Source organism: Mirounga angustirostris, unplaced genomic scaffold, assembly GCF_029215605.1.
Source record: "Mirounga angustirostris isolate CCGP_5_RB_7025 unplaced genomic scaffold, mMirAng1.0.hap1 SCAF_6, whole genome shotgun sequence".
Taxonomy (NCBI): Eukaryota; Metazoa; Chordata; class Mammalia; order Carnivora; family Phocidae; genus Mirounga; species Mirounga angustirostris.
Window position 1 is genome coordinate 114,687,898 of NW_026991714.1, and position 18,198 is coordinate 114,706,095.

The 18,198-nt window shown below is 50.7% G+C and overlaps 1 protein-coding gene and 1 pseudogene across 15 annotated transcripts in view; one reads left to right on the forward strand and one right to left on the reverse strand.

The window, feature by feature from the left end:
- Positions 1–18,198, reverse strand: part of ARHGAP22 (Rho GTPase activating protein 22) — a 169,452-nt gene that overhangs the window by 75,681 nt on the left and 75,573 nt on the right. For 9 of the 14 annotated variants that reach the window (XR_010412498.1, XM_064594928.1, XM_054508267.2 and 6 more), the window contains exon 3: positions 15,385–15,472. Coding sequence is in view for 13 of the 14 variants with exons in the window: in XM_064594928.1 (XP_064450998.1) it covers positions 15,385–15,472 (88 nt within the window). In the remaining variant the exon portion in view is untranslated. Of the gene's footprint in view, positions 1–9,148; positions 9,464–15,384; positions 15,473–18,198 lie in introns of those variants that run through there. The other 5 variants (XM_054508271.2, XM_064594936.1, XM_064594935.1 and 2 more) reach the window with 5 other exon arrangements.
- On the forward strand, positions 6,480–7,481 carry LOC123846621 (small ribosomal subunit protein uS3-like; annotated as a pseudogene). Its single transcript, XR_006791329.3, has one exon. The product of XR_006791329.3 is annotated as a small ribosomal subunit protein uS3-like (transcript).

Genomic DNA, 18,198 nt, shown 5'->3' on the forward strand with positions numbered 1-18,198 from the left:
GAAGATCAGCTTCTCTCAACTTAAAACAAAGAAATCTCTGCACTGCACATTCCTTCCACGCAGGCTCTTGTGTGGTGGGCTGGCCCGCCGGCCCTCTGGCACATCTGCTGGACTGTTCTTTCCTGCTGCAGCATTTGTCCTTTGACACGTATTTGTGGGGTACCACTCTGTGCCAGACACAGGCAACCAGACCGGAGCCTCCCGCTCTGCACGCCCCTTCTCAGCCTGGGGCCTGTGTATCTGTGATGAGGACCGGTGTCTCCCACCTCCCTCGCCAGGCCTCTTCCCCCCAGAGGAAGGAGCTGCGTACGGAGGGTGTGTTCTGGCCCATCTCCACCTACTCTAGTCCTGCCCCAAGCCCATTGGGAGAAGCTTGGCTCTCCAGGATGCTGGGATTCTCAACTCTTCTGACCCTGGGAGGGAGGGAGGGGGGTTCTCACACATATGGAGCACCTGCAATGTGCATCCCTACCAAGGCCCATCCAGGCCATTATTATCATCATCCAAGGATGCTCGGGCAGACGGGGTGACTTTCCAAGGCAGGGCTCACAGCTAGGAAAAGCCCATTCTTTTCTGGTTCTCTCAGATTCCTATAGCTGTCTGCTCTTTCCACTCGATCACAGACAGCACGTGGAAGTCACGGGGGGAGGCTGAGGGCCTGGGGACTGAGGTGTGGTGGCTGGACTAGCACGGTGCCCGGGTGCCAGAGCCGGGCAGAGAGGGGGTGTGGGAAGGTGGGCCACTCACTGGGCAGGAAGGGAGGAAAAAGAGCCAGGTCTTCCGGGTTTTGGCTCCTAACAGTGTGGCTTGGATTCAAGGTCAGCGAAAGCAGGCCCTGCTGAGAAGGGCCTGAGGCTCTGGGAGTTTCCCTTCCAACTCCATGACTGTATTGGTCCTAGGGATGCTGTGATGGACTAGCACAGACCAGGTGGCTTAACACAACAGCAATGCGTTCTCTCTGAGCTCTGGAGGCAAGAAGGCTGAAATCAGGGTGTAGGCAGGGCCGAGCTCCCTCTGAAGGCTCTAGGGAAGCCTTTGGACTTCCAGGCCTCTGAACTAGCTGCTGGGGTCACTCGGAAATCCTTGGCATTCCCTGGCCTATGGCTGCATCAATTCAGTCTCGGCCTCCATCCTCAAGGGCCTTCTGCCTCGTGTGTCTGAAAGTCCAGATCTCCATCTTCTTGTAAGGGTACCAGTCACTGGACTTAGTACCTCCACTACTCAGGACCTCATCTTAACTAATCGCATAGGCAAAGACCCGATTTCCAAATAAAGGTCTTGGCCTCCCCAGCTCTGATTCCTCGCACTTAGTAAAGCATCAGGGCGAGCTGTGCCCTGGCGACCCAGAGAACTGTTACTGACCTTCAGAAGAACTTCCAAATCTGCAGTCTTTTAACTGATTGCAACCCCAGTTTTTAACATTCTGGTATTCCAGAATAATGTGCTTTTCTTTCTTTTTTCCCCTTTTTCTTTTCTCTTCCTTTCTTTTTTTTCTGAGAGAGAAAGACAGAGCGCGAGCGCATGCATGCATGTGAGCATGGTGGGGGAGGGGCAGAGGGAAAAGGAGAGAGAGAATCCCAAGCAGGCTCCAAGCTGAGCACAGAGCTCCATGTGGGGCTCTATCTCTTGACCCTGATATCATGACCTGAGCTGAAATCAAGAGTCAGACGCTTAACTGAGCCACCCTGGCGCCCCCAGAATAATGTGCTTTTAAAAAGTGCTAACTGGGCACCTGGGAGGGTCAGTCAGTTAAGCATCTGCCTTCGGCTCAGGTCATGATCCCAGAATCCTGGGATTGAGTCCCACGTTGGCCCTCCTCCACAGGGAGCCTACTTCTCCCTCTGTCCCCCCTCCCACTCATTCTCTCTCTCTCTCCCTCAGTTAATAAATAAAATCTTTTTAAAAAAATAAAATAAAATAAATAAAATAAAATAAAAAGTGCTGAACTATGGGCATTTTTGTGATATATTTTTTTTAAAAATTGGAATCATTTACACACGGGATAGCCTGCAGTAGAAGTTTGGATCCAGTAAAAGTAAACTTGTTTAGAAAGTGGTTTTCTATTTCTCCATCATCCAGAGGGGAGGCAGGAAACCCAAGGTGACTCTGTCACACCATAAACCCTTGTTCTGGTTCAAAGACCTCCCAACCCGTGGCATTCAGACCCAACAGCCTAGAGATTGCTCCAGGCGATCCATCGACCCGGCCCACTAGGATCTCCACCTACCCAGGAGAACACTCGAGAAGATGAAGGCAATCCCGAAACTCTTCTTTTGAAATACAACCAGAGCTACTAATCAATTAAAAGATGTAGTCGCTGCTAAGAACAACAAAAAAGGGGGACAAAAATAAAAATCTCAAAAGTATCAAATGAGAAATGGGTTATTTGAAGATGAAGAACTCAAAGGATAATATTCGGAGTTAGCCTGAAATTTAGCTTGGAGCACTCTCCTCACCAGCGCAGAGTGAAAAATTTTTTGTGACAGCTAGAAAAAAAAATGTGCACAAAAATAGGCTCACGATTCAAGAGTAACATCAAATAGTATTTCATTTCAAGTGTTTGTGATTATTAAAATTTTCTTTTTTTTTTTTAAAGATTTTATTTATTTATTCATGAGAGACAGAGAGAGAGAGAGAGACAGAGGCAGAGGGAGAAGCAGGCTCCCCGCAGAGCAGGGAGCCCGACGCGGGACTTGATCCCAGGACCCTGGGATCATGACCTGAGCCGAAGGCAGTTGCTCAACCAACTGAGCCACCCAGGCGCCCCTAAGAATTCTTTTTTTTTTTTAAAGATTTTATTTATTTATTTGACAGAGACAGAGACAGCGAGAGCAGGAACACAAGCAGGGGGAGTGGGAGAGGGAGAAGCAGGCTTCCCACTGAGGAGGGAGCCCGATGCGGGGCTCAATCCCAGGACTCTGGGATCATGACCCGAGCCGAAGGCAGTCGCTCAACCAACTGAGCCACCCAGGCGCCCCTAAGAATTCTTTTTTTTTTTTTAAAGATTTTATTTATTTATTTGACAGAGACAGAGACGGCGAGAGCAGGAACACAAGCAGGGGGAGAGGGAGAGGGAGAAGCAGGCTTCCCGCCGAGCAGGGAGCCCGATGCGGGGCTCGATCCCAGGACCCTGGGATCATGACCCGAGCCGAAGGCAAACGCTTAACCGACTGAGCCACCCAGGCATCCCAATTATTAAAATTTTCTTGATTTCATGGGGATTGGTCTGCCATGTTTGACTCTTTTATTAAGTTAATCTGCTAATATATCTTTAATGCTTCTATTTCATAGGCTTATGTTTTTATTTCAGGCTTTTGATAAGTATACATGTTCAAGTGTATAAACTATTTAGCCTCACTGAATTTTAAACATTTATGGAATAGGTACACCTTTATAGGGAACATACTGATATTAACGTAATCATAAATGAATAATCGCCATCGTTCATGTGGAAATATTAGCAATGCAGGGAATAAATGCCTGTCTGTATACCTGTGTGTCATCTTGCTCTGGCAGCCGCAAGGGCTAATGTCTTGCAAATTAGCTCCGGCTAACCACGTGCCAGGCGTGGGGCTTTATGCTCTGCTTCTATGGAGGCCATTTTACAGACGAAGAGCCCGCAGCGTGAGGGTTAGGTGACTCACTCAGGCCCCCAGACCTGGGAAGAGGCCGAGACAAAACTGAATCTCAGACAGCGTGACTGAACACCTCGCCCTTAACCACAACCCCACGTGAGGAATGCCTGGAGGTGTCAAATGATTCAGTCAACGTACACCTATCATTTTCTAGCCGTCTCTGATTTGAGCTTATGATCAGCCACACTAGGGTTCACGGACTCGAACCTTTATAGAGAGATCAGGCATGGACGATGAACGGAGGAAGCAGGTGGGGTACCTTAGGGAGTGGTGGGGATCTTAGCCAAATGGAGAGCCATCAAGCTCTGTCTCCGAGGGACCTGTTATTGAGCTGCTGCTCACTGTTCTTATGGAGAAAGCGACCCACATTTACTCTATCGAAGTTGGTATTTTCCATAAGTAAAACTTTTTGCTTTGAAAAATATTCCATGAGCCAAACACCATTCTTCCTGTGGGCCAGAGTCCGCTGCTGGGTAATTGGCCCTGGTTGGCCACTCCCTTTGTAGCCTGAGAGCTAGACCCAATTTCTTGTCCTTGTTTGCCTCTCTCTACCACCACTCTCAGCTCTCTTCCTGCTCTGAATTATTGCTCCTTCATTGGTTTAATTTATCAAGCGCCTTCAGAAGCCAGGCACCAGGCTCTGAGCACACAAGCGCGATCCTTGCCTGCAGGCGCTCACAGTCCGTGGGCATTGGTTGCCTCGAAGGCAGCGTTTCCTGCATTTGAATGTGCACACAGGTCACCAGGACACGCTGCTATCACACATTTTCTGTCTCAGGAGTTCCGGGCGGGGCCTGAGAATCTGCATTCCCAACAAGCTCCCAGGTGATGCCGATGCAGCAGGTCCATGGACCACACCAGGTGAAGGAATGATCTAGACTAAAGATTGGCCTTTTGTCTAAGAAAGTTCCTAAGCTGAAGGCTCCCCATTGGAGGAGCCTCTGTACCTGGGCTTGGCTTTTTGGAGGTGACCTGGGCCCTCCAACCACCCCCTCCCCACTAATTCCCTGCCACATTCCTCCCCTGATCTTAATTTATCCGGAGATTTAGTCTCGCTGAGATCACTTGTAAAGAATTTTATCAACATCTTTGTTCTGAGCTGGCACGGAGCGTGCCTCCTGAACGTTTGCCTCTTCCCTATCAGATACGGTATCTCTAGCTGAGGAATTTCTGTCTGTGCCCCTCCATGTCTCAGAGCTTTGGTACCTAGCACCTGCCTGCGTAAGGGTGACACCCTGGGGCGGCATAGAGCCTGGACTCCACTTTCTACTAGTTCTGTGACCTTGGACAAGTCGCCCCTCTGTGCCAGTTTCCACATCTGTGAGACAGGGACATTACGTCCACTCACCAGAGTGTTAGGAAGATTAGGCCAATACGTGGTAGGGTACCCTTCTCACTTCCCTGTCTAAAAAGAAACTCAACAAATCACCTTAAGAATCTCATGTTGTGGGCCGCCTGGGTGGCTCAGTAGGTTGAGTATCCGACGCTTGGTTTTGGCTCAGGTCATGATCTCAGGGTCGTGAGATTGAGCTCTACGCTGGGCTCCGTTCTCAGCACAGAGTCTGCTTATCCCTCTCCCTCTTCTCCCCCTGCCTCTCTCTCTTAAATAAATAAATAAAACCTTAAAAAAAAGAATCTCACGTTGCTTGTGTCCTGCAGAAAAATATTAACATGAGGAACTAATTTCTGTTGCTGCCCCAGGAACATGATCAGTTACACTTGGAGGAATTAGCAGGTTTTCCTTGGTGAGTGGTCTTTCACTCAGTCAGTCGGCAAACATGTCTGGGACCAGACGTGCGAGGGGCAAACCACACAGAAGGTGGGCAGACTCATGAGGGGCAGGAGAGTCACACGCAGGTGTCTACAAAGTCAGGAAATGTGAAAGTAAACTGTTGAATAGCATGCTGGGCAGATTTTCAGATAATAATCTTAATGCATTGTCAGATGAAATACTTCTAAGAAACAATGTCCATCGACAAGCACACCACTGAGTGTCCAAAAAGTTACAAAATCTGGAGAATGTATGGTATTGTCATACTTTTTAAAAGATGAACAACTGGAGCCATTGCTTTAAATTCAGAGGCATTTTATCGGAAAAGGTGTCTGGTGGTTGAAGAAAAGCAGACTGAATATACTATTTGGGAAGGTTACCAACATACTTTTTAAAAATAAGTTCATCTTCTGTTTCTTGATCTTGCAGACACCCTGTTATACTACTTGTCGAACTTCATGGAACACTTAACACAGATATTACCCTAAGCTACAGCTGCACAATGTTACAACAGCACTGTGGGGTGGGTAGGTATTTTTAAAAACCTTTTCATTTTGAAATAATTCTAGATTCACAGGCAGTTGCAAAGAAATGTAAATGTACAGTGAGGTCCTGTGCACCCTCCCCCAGCCTCCTCCAGGGAAACATCCTACGTAATTACAGGACAATATTGAAACCAGGCAACAGACCTTGGTACGATCCACACAGCCCATTCAGATTCCACCACTTATACCTGGCCTCGTGTGTGTGTGCATATGTGTGTGTGTGTGTGTGTGTTGAGGGGGGCACTATGCAATTTTATTGCATGAAACCATCACCGCAGTCAAGACACTTAACTGTACCATCATCCTGAGTCTCCCTCTGCTACCCCTTCCAGTCCCACCCACTCTTTCACCCCCATTCCTAACCGAAGCAATAGATACTTTAATCATCTGCGTTTTGTGCATGAGGAAACTGAGCCACAGAGAAGTCAGCAACTTGCCCAAGGTCACGTAGCTAGTAGGTGCTGGGTCTGGCTTTTGAACTCTATCCTTAAAGAGGCTTATTGTGGAGAGGGGGTCTGGGGCGGGGAGCTCAGAGCTGCAGGTAAGTGTGGTGGCCTCCAGCCTCCTCCCGTGTTGGAGGCAGCCCGTTTGCGTCAGTCTGTCCTAGCACAGTGCCAGAATTGGCCATGGCCCCGGATGGCACCTTCTTTATTCCAGACTCATCCCTGTAAACACAGCCTCCGGGCTCCTTACCCCTGCGGCTGCGCTTCCACTGTCCTCCAGACTGGCTGCAGAATTAGTGGCGCCCAAAGCAAAATACAAATGCAGGGCTCGCCTTTCCTTTCCACGGCGCATGGCGGCAAAATGGCGATGCAAATTTCCAAGAAGGGGAAGTTTGTCGCTGATGGCATCTTCAAAGCTGAACTGGATGAGTTCCTCCCTCGGGAGCTGGCTGAAGATGGCTACTCCGGGGTTGAGGTCCGAGTTACGCCAACCAGGACAGAAATGATTATCTTGGCCACCAGGACGCAGAATGTTCTTGGTGAGAAGGGCCGGCGGATCGGGAATTGACTGCTGTGCTTCAGAAGAGGTGTGGTTTCCCTGAGGGCAGTGTAGCACTTTGTGCCAAAAAGGTGACCACAAGAGGTCTGTGCGCTGTTGCCCAGGCAGAATCTCTGCGTTTCAAACTCCTAGGAGGCCTCGCTGTGTGGAGGGCCTGCCATGGTGTGCATGGACAGTGGGGCCAAAGGCGGTGAGGTCGTGGTATCTGGGAAACTCCGAGGACAGAGGGCTACATCCATGAAGTTTGTGGATGGCCTGATGATTCACAGTGGGGACCCTGTTAACGGCTATGCTGACACTGCTGTGCACCACGTGCTGTTCAGACAGGGTGTGCTGGGCATCAAAGTGAAGGTCATGCTTCCCTGGGACCCAAGGGGTAAGACTGGCCCTAAGAAGCCCCTGCCGGATCATGGGAGCATTGTGGAACCCAAAGATGAGATACTGCCCACCACCCCCATCTCGGAACAGAGATGTACCCACAGCATAACAGGGTCCCTTTGGCAGCTCGATCTGGAGACTGGATTTTAATCTGTAAAGACCTTTGATAAAATCTTTGAGAAAGAAAAAAAAAATGCAGGGCTCCGTCCTCAACAAGCAGGAAAACAGTGCCATTGAGGAGGGTATTCAATAGGAAATGTATTCTTTTCTTTTGTGAGTTCTCTTTGGACCTGTCAGGGTGTGATTCCCAGACCAGCAGCTTCAGCATCACCTGGGGGAGATGGTTGTAAATGCAGGTTCTCAGTCCCCACCCCAGAGTTCTGGAATCCCGTGAGTCTGGGGATGAGCCCAGCAGCCTGGTTTTAACAAGCTCTCCAGGGGATTCTGCAACACAGGGAAGTCTGAGAATAACTGCTGTAGAGCTAAGATTCCTATTTTTTAAACAATAGACCAAAGAAATTTGAAATCTTATTTGAAGCTTGCTTGTGTATGGCAGATAGGAGTTGAAAGAGAAAGGAAGGAAGGAGGGAAGGAAGGAAGGAAGGAGAAAGAGAAAGAATGGAAGGAAGGAAGGAAGGAAGGAAGGAAGGAAGGAGAAAGAGAAAGAATGGGAGGAAGGAAGGAAGGAAGGAAGGAGAAAGAGAAAGAATGGGAGGAAGGAAGAAAGGAAGGAAAGAAGGAAGGAAGGAAGGGGAAAGAGAAAGAATGGGAGGAAGGAAGGAAGGAAGGAGAAAGAGAAAGAATGGGAGGAAGGAAGAAAGGAAGGAAAGAAAGAAGGAAGGAAGGAAGGGGAAAGAAAAAGAATGGGAGGAAGGAAGGAAGGAGAAAGAGAAAGAATGGGAGGAAGGAAGAAAGGAAGGAAAGAAAGAAGGAAGGAAGGAAGGGGAAAGAAAAAGAATGGGAGGAAGGAAGGAAGGAAGGGAAAAGAAAAAGAATGGGAGGAAGGAAGGAAGGAGAAAAAGAAAGAATGGGAGGAAGGAAGAGAGGAAGGAAAGAAAGAAGGAAGGAAGGAAGGGGAAAGAAAAAGAATGAGAGGAAGGAAGGAATGGAGGAAGGAAGGAATGAAGGAAGGAAGGAAGGAGAGAGAGAACAGGTAGCAGAAGGTGGGGGAAGTGTCCTCTGCGCATCCATGTATCTTAGTTCACTTGATGGTCACAGCTATCTTGCCAAGCTTATTTCTATTATCAGACAGTGAAAAGAAGACTCAGAATTTAAATGATTGGTCCCAGTTCTACAAATCAGCGAGCAGCTGAATCTGGGTTTGACTCCAAAGCCCAGGCTTTTCCCCAGTTCTTCTTCCGCCCTCCCCACTTCTCTTTCCTTTTAAGGGTGCTTGCTAAACACCTGTCCCATGCCAAGCACTACACTGAGTCCCCTCCTCATTGCAGCTCACTGGGTACCTCGGTTCACCAGACACATGTGGAATGTGGCTGGTGTCAATGAGCAACAGGATGGTTCATTTCATTACAAACGTGGCTTACATTGGGTTTCTATGGAACAGAGCTGCTCTGGAGCCTGATTTTGGCCAAAAGAATGAACTGAACGTTCCTCTTCAAGGACATCTATTTCCAGGGACCCTGGGGGGAGCTTCCCACACCTGTTTCTGTGTTTAGTTGGGCAGAGTGGGGTTAGGACAGGAGGGCCGGACCGCAAAGCCGGGAAGTCCAAGCAACCACTCTCGGACTTGCTGATTCTCCCACTCCCGGGGGTGAGGAGCGCGGGTGAACTTCTCATCTGATTGCATTTCTAGTCATTACCCATCGTCTGGCGCTTGGCAGGCAAACTCAGCGGGGCCTCGTGAGGTCAGGCTGATACGCAGGCTGGCTGGTACCAGGTGCCGAGATAGGCCGAGCTCAGCATCCCGCTCCGGAGGCGGCTAATGAGATGAGCGATGCTCTGTGGAGGTCAGGAGCGCGGTATCAGTCTACTTCTGGGGGTAATCTGTGTGTGCTGGCTTCGTTTCAAGGTCAGGCCTCAGAGATAGTGGGTGGCAGTGCTCCTAACTGCTCCGAGCTGCTGGCGGATAAGGACAGGCAGCTGCAAGCTCAGGGCCCAGAGTGGCTTCGAAGACCCTGTGCAGCCGGGAGAAACTGCTAGAACCCATTCTTTCTGGGTGGCACCTTGGAGGTCGTCTGGAAGAGTGAAACCTTCCCTAACCCCCCCAGGCAAGTCACCCTCCCTCCTAGCTTTGGGCTCTCAGCCCTGGGGACACCTGTCAGAGCACTTCTCACACTGTATCGGAATTGTTGACTTGCAGGTATTAGCTAAGCAGTGACTGTGCTGTTATGATTAATAATAACAGTAAACAGAGAGACTGCAGGGAGGAGGGAAGGATGTAAAAATAGCAGGTACCTCCTATGAGCCGGGCTCGGGTATCTCACTGCATCCTCCCCAAAACCCGAGGCCCTTGGCTCTATTACTACCCTCAGTTTACAAGTGAGGAAACACAGGCACAGGGATATTCAGTGACTTGTCCTGACTCCTGGCGAGATGGGCAGTCTGGAACATCAGCTAGAGCCAGATGCTACGGGGACACCATGCCCTGCTGGGAGAGTGCAGAAAGCAGGCGTGAAGAGAGGTGGCGCCTGGGTTCGGCCTCCTGACTCTCTCCCCAGGGCCCCCCTTTCTGCACGCAGACACCAGGCTACCCCTGGGGAACACCTGCATCGCTGCCACGTTTGGGCCCAATTGACAGCTCCCTGAATTCCACGCAGTGCCATTGCTCGCTTTGCCTATAACCTCAACCCCCCAACCCTGGTTAGAGCTGAACACCCAAGATGTCAGAGGCACCCCCCACCCGGGGCTGGCTGCCCTCAGGGTGTTCGAGGAGTTGAGGGGAGGCAGTCTGGGAGCTCCGTGGGAGAGTGGAGTGCCTGCCAGGCCTCAGCTGGGCGGCCTCCACTGGAGTCTGCCGCGCTTTATCTTGAGAAAGATAGTCTGCGGGCCCAAAGCAGACAGGCGTTCCACCGTGGGAATGGGGCCCAGACTTCGGAACAGCCATTATATCCTCTGTGTCTTCCTGCTCAAGGAGACAGCACTTTCCTCCGTCCGTCCCCTCAGATTCAGGGCAGCGGCCCTTCATGTCCCACAAGGGCTCATCCTCAGCCACACATGCTGGGGTCCTTGCGCTCCCAGGAGGAGATGCGCCTGGAAAGGCATCCCATCTTGGGGCCCGGTGTGCAGAGAGGCCAAGGCCAATGACGTGACACCTGGCCCTCAAAAAAACAGAACCATAGACTGTGTCTGGTGAAGTGCATGTTTGGTGGAGATGGTCACTTCCTCTCCCTTCGTGAAGGCACCAGGGTCCCTTTGGGGCCTCCTTGCTCCCACTGTGTGAAGTCTCAGTGGGAGGGTCTGTCCAGACGCTGGAGTGGACAGGCGTTTCCTTAGCACCCCAGTGTCATCAGGCACAGGCCTGTGGCCAAAACACAAACACCAAGACTCCCGACTTGAGCAATCGATACCAAGACTGAGGAGTCCGCTGGGATTCAACCTTTCCAGCTCATAGTACTGACCTGCACTCTGTTCCTGCCTCCAGGACCACTGAGCAGCCCTGCTGCCTGCCCCTTCCACAGGTAGTGCCCCAGCTTCCCGATGATTCTTTGTGGCCCCACAACCTCTGGCCCATTCTCCCTTTGCCTGAGTTAGCCTGAGCTGGCTTCACCTGCAATCAGGACTCTTGAAAGACATACCAGTGATGGAGGAGACATGATAGTCATGAGTTTACTCACCAGAAAGACTTAGGGCTCCCATCTAAACCCCTGTAGGCAACTGACCTGCCTCCATTTGGTAACACTGTGCTAATACCAGAAGAAGAATATTTGAAACAAGTTGCGCTTGCTTTATTGATTACCTAATTCGTTCCATCAGACACAAACATCTTGTGGATTTAGCAACTCTTTCTGTCCACAGTGCCAAAGCAGGCCTCTCCACTCCTCACTCCGCCCCTGTGTATATGGAGGGACTCCTGAACATGGCCTGGGGTGGATGCCCACTTTGCCAAGACCAGGAGCCCAGCAGGATCAAGTCTGCAAGGGGCAGACAGCTTTCAAAGGGCCGGGAGGCAGTGGGGTTTGCCAGGTAAAATTCTGGTCACTAATTATAGTGTGTGGGTTTTTCCCCACATCACCAAGCCGTTCTCCAACACCAGCTGGGCATCCTACAACTTACTCTATTTTCACACTATCTACCTGGAGAAAATGTCAGATCCCACAGGTAAAGGGTTCAGTCCTACAAGACTGCCTCCCCGCACCTTGAGATGCCAATCGCCAAGGCCATGTTGTGCTTCTGACCAATGGGCCATAGATCTGAGATTCCAACAAGCCCCTCCTTGGGTTTGACTAATTTGCTAGAGCGGCTCACAGAACTCAAGGAAACATTTTCGTTTCTAGATCACTGGTTGATTATACAAAGTTATAACTCAGGAACAACCAGATGGAAGAGCTACATAAGGCAAGGTATGTGGGAAGGCATGTGGAGCTTCCTTGCCCTCCCTGTGTGCCCTCTCCTCCCCAGATTTCCACGTGTTCACCAGCCTGGAAGGTCTGCAAACCCTCTCTTTTTTGTTTTTTTTTTTAATGGAGGCTTCATTACATAGGTATGACTGATTAAATCACTGGCCATTGGTGACTGAACTCAATATTCAGTCCCTCTCCCTACCCGGAGGTCGACCTGAAAGCTCCAATCTTCTAAACACCTGGTCGGTTCCCCTGATAACCAGTATCCATCCTTAGATGACCTGAGGGCTCTCCAAAAGTCATCTCATTAACATAACAAAAGACACCTTTACTACTAGTCTTCACTTAGGAAATTCTGAGGGTTTTAGGAACTATGTGCCTGGAACCAGGGTGAACACCAAATATCTATATCTGTATCTATATATATCTATCTATATCTATCTTAATCCAAACCACAAGATCACACTAGGCAACCGTCTGGGCAGAAGAGGCCAGGTGGTTAGGAGACCCAGGGTCCTTGAGTCCCAGCCCCTTTCTGGGGCCTCGTTCCTTCCACCTGACCCAGGACTCTGGTTTAGACTCTGGTTTAGAGGTGGCTCAAGCTTCAGTCCCACCACTTAGTTTCTGTGGGAGCCCAGCCACAATCATGGTGTGGCCTGGTTGAAATAGTGGTGTGTTGAAATAGGGGTTGCGGGGTGCAGGTAGGAGGACCTGTAGGCCTGTCATGTAATTGGCAGGTCTCTCCACTAGATGGCGCTCATAGTATAATTTTTTTTTTTTTTTTCTTTTCCCCCTCTTCTATTGCCTCTTTTAATTCTATCTTGATGAAACTTGGGATTTTTTTATACTGTTGAAGAACAAAAATAGAACTACAACTTAAAATTCATGTAGTTGATCTTATGCATTATCCTACTTGGGTTCTGCCACATTTCTAAGAGTTGTTAAGTGTTCCCCTCCGGGGTATTGGGTGTGGCAATACACACACCCCACCTGGCCTTTTGCAGCTACAGTGATGGGCCCGGAGAGACCATTGAGCCTTTCCTGCTCAGTGCTCCACAAAGGCTGAGCAGACCCCTCTCTGCCCACCACCGACCCGCTTTCCCTGAGCTGCCTCACAGCTGCCTTCACCCCCAGTCCCACCCGAACCGGGCCCCCAGGACTTCAGGAGGGCTGTGTGTGCAAAGGCAGGGGGGTAGCGACAGATACCAGCCCTGAGCTCTGCTACCATCTAGCTGTGCGTACTTGGGCAAGCTGCTTATCCTTTCTAACCCCCAGGGTCTTTTTAAATAAAACAGTCATAAAAGGACTTCTCCCTTAGAGGGATGTTTTGAGCATGGGGTAGACAGAATAATGGTCCCACAGAGGTGTCCACATCTTAATCCCCAGGACCCATGAATGTTGCCTTACATGGCAAATGGGTCTTCTTCCCCCCACAGGCAAAGAAATCCTTGTAAATAGCTCTGACCCAGACCAAGAGCATGCACACTGGTGATTTCTCCCATCTGGTCCTTGGGGCACACGCTCAGGGCCTTGCTGAGTTCATGGCGAGGGTGTGCTGACCTCTACCTTTCAGTTCCAGCCTCACCGCCTTCCTCCTCCCTGATTGCCAAGCCCAGGGCCCCTGGCCCATCCCCCAGCCTCCCTTCCCAGGCCTGCTCCCCCTCCCGCAGATGGCCGGGCCCTGTCCACCTCACAGCCCTCTCCATTTCTTCCCTATCTTCTTTGCAGAAGCCTTTGCCCCTGTTCCATAGTCAACCAAGCTTCTCTTTTCCACTCCACACTCTGGGACCCCTCTGTTGCCCCCTTCCAATGTGCAGTTTTAGTACCAAGGGTTTTGCAGTAGATTAAATACCCATGTAGGAAAACCCAAATGAAACCGTGGGTTCTTGCATTTTGCATCCAGGACGTGAAATTGGGGAGGGGCTCCCTGCACATCACCTTCTGCCTGTGTCTTCTGTAATTCCCAGTGTGGACAGAGCAGAGGTGAACAGGGCCCTGCCCCAGGCTTGGCTGCACTCACTGCAGCTCCCCACAGGCTAGGGCTGGCTGGCCTGAGCCTGGCCTGATCCCTCCCTTGGTGCCCGGATGATAGTCGGTTCAACCCCTCAGACTGATTGGAGACTGTAAACCGCTTGGTTCACAGAGCCCAGTGAGACCCTGGCACACTCAGTTCACAACCACCACTTCCCAGAAGGAAGTCTAAATGGTGGCACCAGATGACTAGTCGCCCGTCACCCATGCCCTGTCCACAGCCCCAGCTCTCGCTATTCCCAAGCACGAGGGCGATGCTCCCTCAAGGCTTCTGTGTCTGTAGGGAGCTTGGCCATGCCTCGGGCAGGCCAGAGATGCCAGACTTAGCTCCTGGGAGGCCGCTGGCGGAATTAATAGTGGGACGGTGGAAGCAGGTGGGTCACCCCCAGCCTCCTTGCTCCAGGGGTAGGACAGGTCCGCGGCCCGCTCCCCGCAGTCTCCACCGCCCCTGCTGGAATAGAACCTGGGTTCCCACAGCAGCAGTCAGCTCACTAGCACACCCTGCATGGCTTTCCTCCCTCCCTGCTCCCTTCCCCCTACTTTTTGGGAATCCGCTCTGAAAAACTGCTCAAAGCCTTGTCTCAGGCTCTGCGTCTAGGGGAAGCCGAGGTAGAAAAACAGCACCTGAGGAAGCAGCCCTTCTAGAAGCAGACTAGCTCATCTTCAAGACACATCTATTTCGTTCCGCAACGATCACATTTTAAAACTGGGAATTTTAAAAGATGGTTTTGTAACTGCTAACATGACACGGCTTCTTGGGTTACAATATTTCCCTTCCTCCCACCACGTCGCCATTCTCTGTTCTGACATCCACCAAAGAGCTTACTTTAACGCTCTGTACCTGTGCTGGTGGGTTTTCCCTGGACTTAACTGCATATGATCCAGATGCTGTGTTTGGACCTTTGCCTTAAGATGTCCCCATTGACTGGTTTCCCTTGCGTTTATTGTGAATTTTAAAATCCATATTTTCCTCTTGCCCAAAAGCTAATTACTCAGTTGACTGGGTTTTCTTTCTTTCTTTCTTTCTTTCTTTCTTTCTTTCTTTCTTTCTTTCTTTCTTTCTTTCTTTCTTTCTTTCTTTCTTTTTTAAAGATTTTATTTATTTATTTGACAGAGAGAGAGAGAGCGAGAGAGGGAACACAAGCAGGGGGAGTGGGAGAGGGAGAAGCAGGCTTCCCGTAGAGCAGGGAGCCCGATGCGGGGCTCGATCCCAGGACCCTGGGATCATGACCTGAGACGAAGGCAGATGCTTAACGACTGAGCCACCCAGGCGTCCCAACTGGATTTTCTAATACTCGCCCAAATTTACAATATTCTCTAGATTTGGCCCAAATTTCTGAGTTGGCTTTGGAGGCAGTGCTGATGTTCCTACAGGGAGGAGCATCCTGAAGGAGGTCTGCTTTATGGGCCAGAGGCTCGGTGATGCCCCAATCGGGGCCACCAGCGCCAGGCCCCCCCTCCCCCCCCCCGCCCCCAGCACAGAGCCAAAAGATGCTCAGGCCTACCTGGGCTGATCTCAAAGAGGTGCTTCCCTGGGTCCTCAGGGCCAGGAAGAAGTTCAGTCACCCGGGTCCCTTGTAGAGAAATAAATCCCTAAAACGAAGAGACAGACACAAACACAGGAGGCATGAGATGGAGGGGAAAGGGCTCCTGGAGAGAGAGGGTGGGGCTGCAGGGTCAGACTGGGTACTGCGAGGAGCCCGCCTGGGGTCCCTGGTAGAGTGGGGTGGGCATTATGGTTTACAAACACGGTTGCAAGAGTCTGCCCACAGGCAGGGCCGGGACTGTCTGGAATTGTTACTCCCTGGTTAAGGCACGGAAATGCAAATCTGGAGCAGGGAGGTAGGCCCGCATCATCCACACCCCCTCACTACCCATTCCAATGCACCCATCTGCAGCCTTCCTGGGGCCTGAGTTTAAGGCTGTAGAGGGTCAGGGACAGGAATGCTGGCACACCGGGGCTGGCTTCTTGTATGGAACTGGCCCCGAGCTGACGGCCATGGGAGGAAGGATCAACAGATCGATGAGTCCAGCCCTGCCCCCTCCCAGTGGGTGGGATTTCATTTATTGTTCAGTGGGAGTCAGCTACCACACAGGAGGTACCCAGCACAGATCATGCCACCTTGTGCCTGGGGTACCCGTGTGTGTACATGACAGGGGGTGAGCCCACCCTACTCTCCGATGCTGGAATCCAGCAGTCAGGCTATAAAAGATGCAGAGAAAGAGAATGGGGTATAGGGACAAGTATGCTGGGTTTGAGTCTTAGCCCTACACTTCTGGGCTGTGTGACCTCAGGCAGACTACTTAACTTCTCTGAATCTCAGCTTCCACATCGGGACAATGGCACAGTAACTCCCACTTCTCAGGGGCATTGAGATACCAGATGTTCAGGGGGTCCTGCTCTAGATGGGGTGATGTCACAACCACCTTTACACCAGCCTTTTGCCCACCCACAGGGCTAGGCAGAGCTTCCCTTTCTCTGTTAGTGACTGATCTCTGCTGTGGCTTTTTTCATTTTGCTCATGTTCAGGTTTGCTCATTTAAGACAGCAGGTGACTCTGACTATACATTTTTGGCTCTTTCCATGAGAAACCTATTTTAAACTCCATTCCTATAGTCTAACTGTCTGGGTTCAAATCCTGGCCAGTTATTTACTGGCTGTGTGACCTCAGACAAATTGTTTAACCCCTCTGTGCAACCTCACAATTCTGTTATTCATGAAGTAGGGATAATAATAGTACTTTGTGGGGCTGTTGTGAGCATTGAATGAATGAGTACTTGAGAAGTTCTTACAGCAGTGCCTGGCACATAGCAAAAGCATCCTTGCATCTGCATTTGCCCCAGTGAGGGGCACGATCACATCGCCTCCCGCTCCCAACTCCTTCGTGTGCTCACAGAGCGCTCATCTCCCCACGCCACCTTTTCCCAGCAATTTCTGGGAGCCTCTCCATTGCTGCTGGGGTCTTGTGCTGCAGGGACCCTTGGACAGACCTTTTCTTGCAGAAGCAATGTAAAGGCAGGACCACGTCTTTGCCCACACAGACTTGCTTTAGAGAAATTGTAGCAATAAGCCAGAGAACCAGCTGGTAATTGTTGTAACTGAATTATCAGTTACTTTCTTGCTAGGGAATCTGGAGCTACTGGAAATAAATTAGGAGTGCAGCCCCAGGATGGTGAAATGTGCTCATTCGAGGGTGTGGACAAGATCCATCACTGGCTAACGGGATGGCTTCTGGTGTTTGCTGTTTCAGTAACTGTGTGATTCGGGGCACTGTGCTTTATTCCTCTGTGCCTTGAAATCTGTCACCCATAAAATGGGAATAACATTGTTGACATGGATGTTACTTTCTACTCCAGCTACACAGAAAAGCAATAATAGCTACTGCTTATGGAGCTTGTTCTATATTCCCGGCTCTTTGTTGAAATGATTGGATTTAATCTTTCTGGAGGCTGCATGGGGCAGGTAGTACTATTCTCATCTTCCTGGACGAGCAGAGGGAGGTTGGAGAGGTAAGGCGAGCAGCTCCTCGTCCCACTGCTAGCAAGGGCAAGCCGGGGTTCACCCAGCCATGTGTGATGCGGGAGTGCTTTGCCTCTCATTTGTGGTAGCAGCTGCGGGCTGACTCTGTGCAAGAAGCTATCGTGGGGAACCAGCCTGGACTTTGGGACCCACCGTTCTCTTCTCACCCGGTGAATCCCAGTGGGCTCCTACCACAGCAAGGCGACTTCAGAACTGGCTTTGGGCTGCCCAGATCCCTCCTGCCTGCACACATCAAGAGCATGGCTTTGATCCTAGCGCTGTACTCAGGCACTGGGTGGGAGTGGGGGTGGGGAGAGAGGCAGGGGAGCTGAGGCAGTGTGCTTTCCCAATCCTTTTGTGACAGTAAGTAGTAAGACATGGAAGGGGTCCTAGGAAGTGCCCAGTGGAGACATTCGGGGCAGGTCTCAACTATGAGCAGGGCACCAGAATCACCTTAGAGCTTGTCAAAACACAGAGCAGGGATGCCTGGGTGGCTCAGTCGGTTAAGCGGCTGCCTTCGGCCCAGGTCATGATCCCAGGGTCCTGGGATCGAGCCCCGCATCGGGCTCCCTGCTCGCCGGGAAGCCTGCTTCTCCCTCTCCCACTTCCCCTGCTTATGTTCCCTCTCTCGCTGTCTCTCTCTGTCAAATAAATAAATAAAATCTTTAAAAAAAAACAAAAAACAAAAAAAACACAGAGCACTGGGTCTGAGGTGGGGGTTGGGGGGAGGCTGCTGGCAAATGTTAGCCATAGGCTCTCTGAGGAAAATAAGGCCACCAAATGTGTAGTGTTTGTCAAC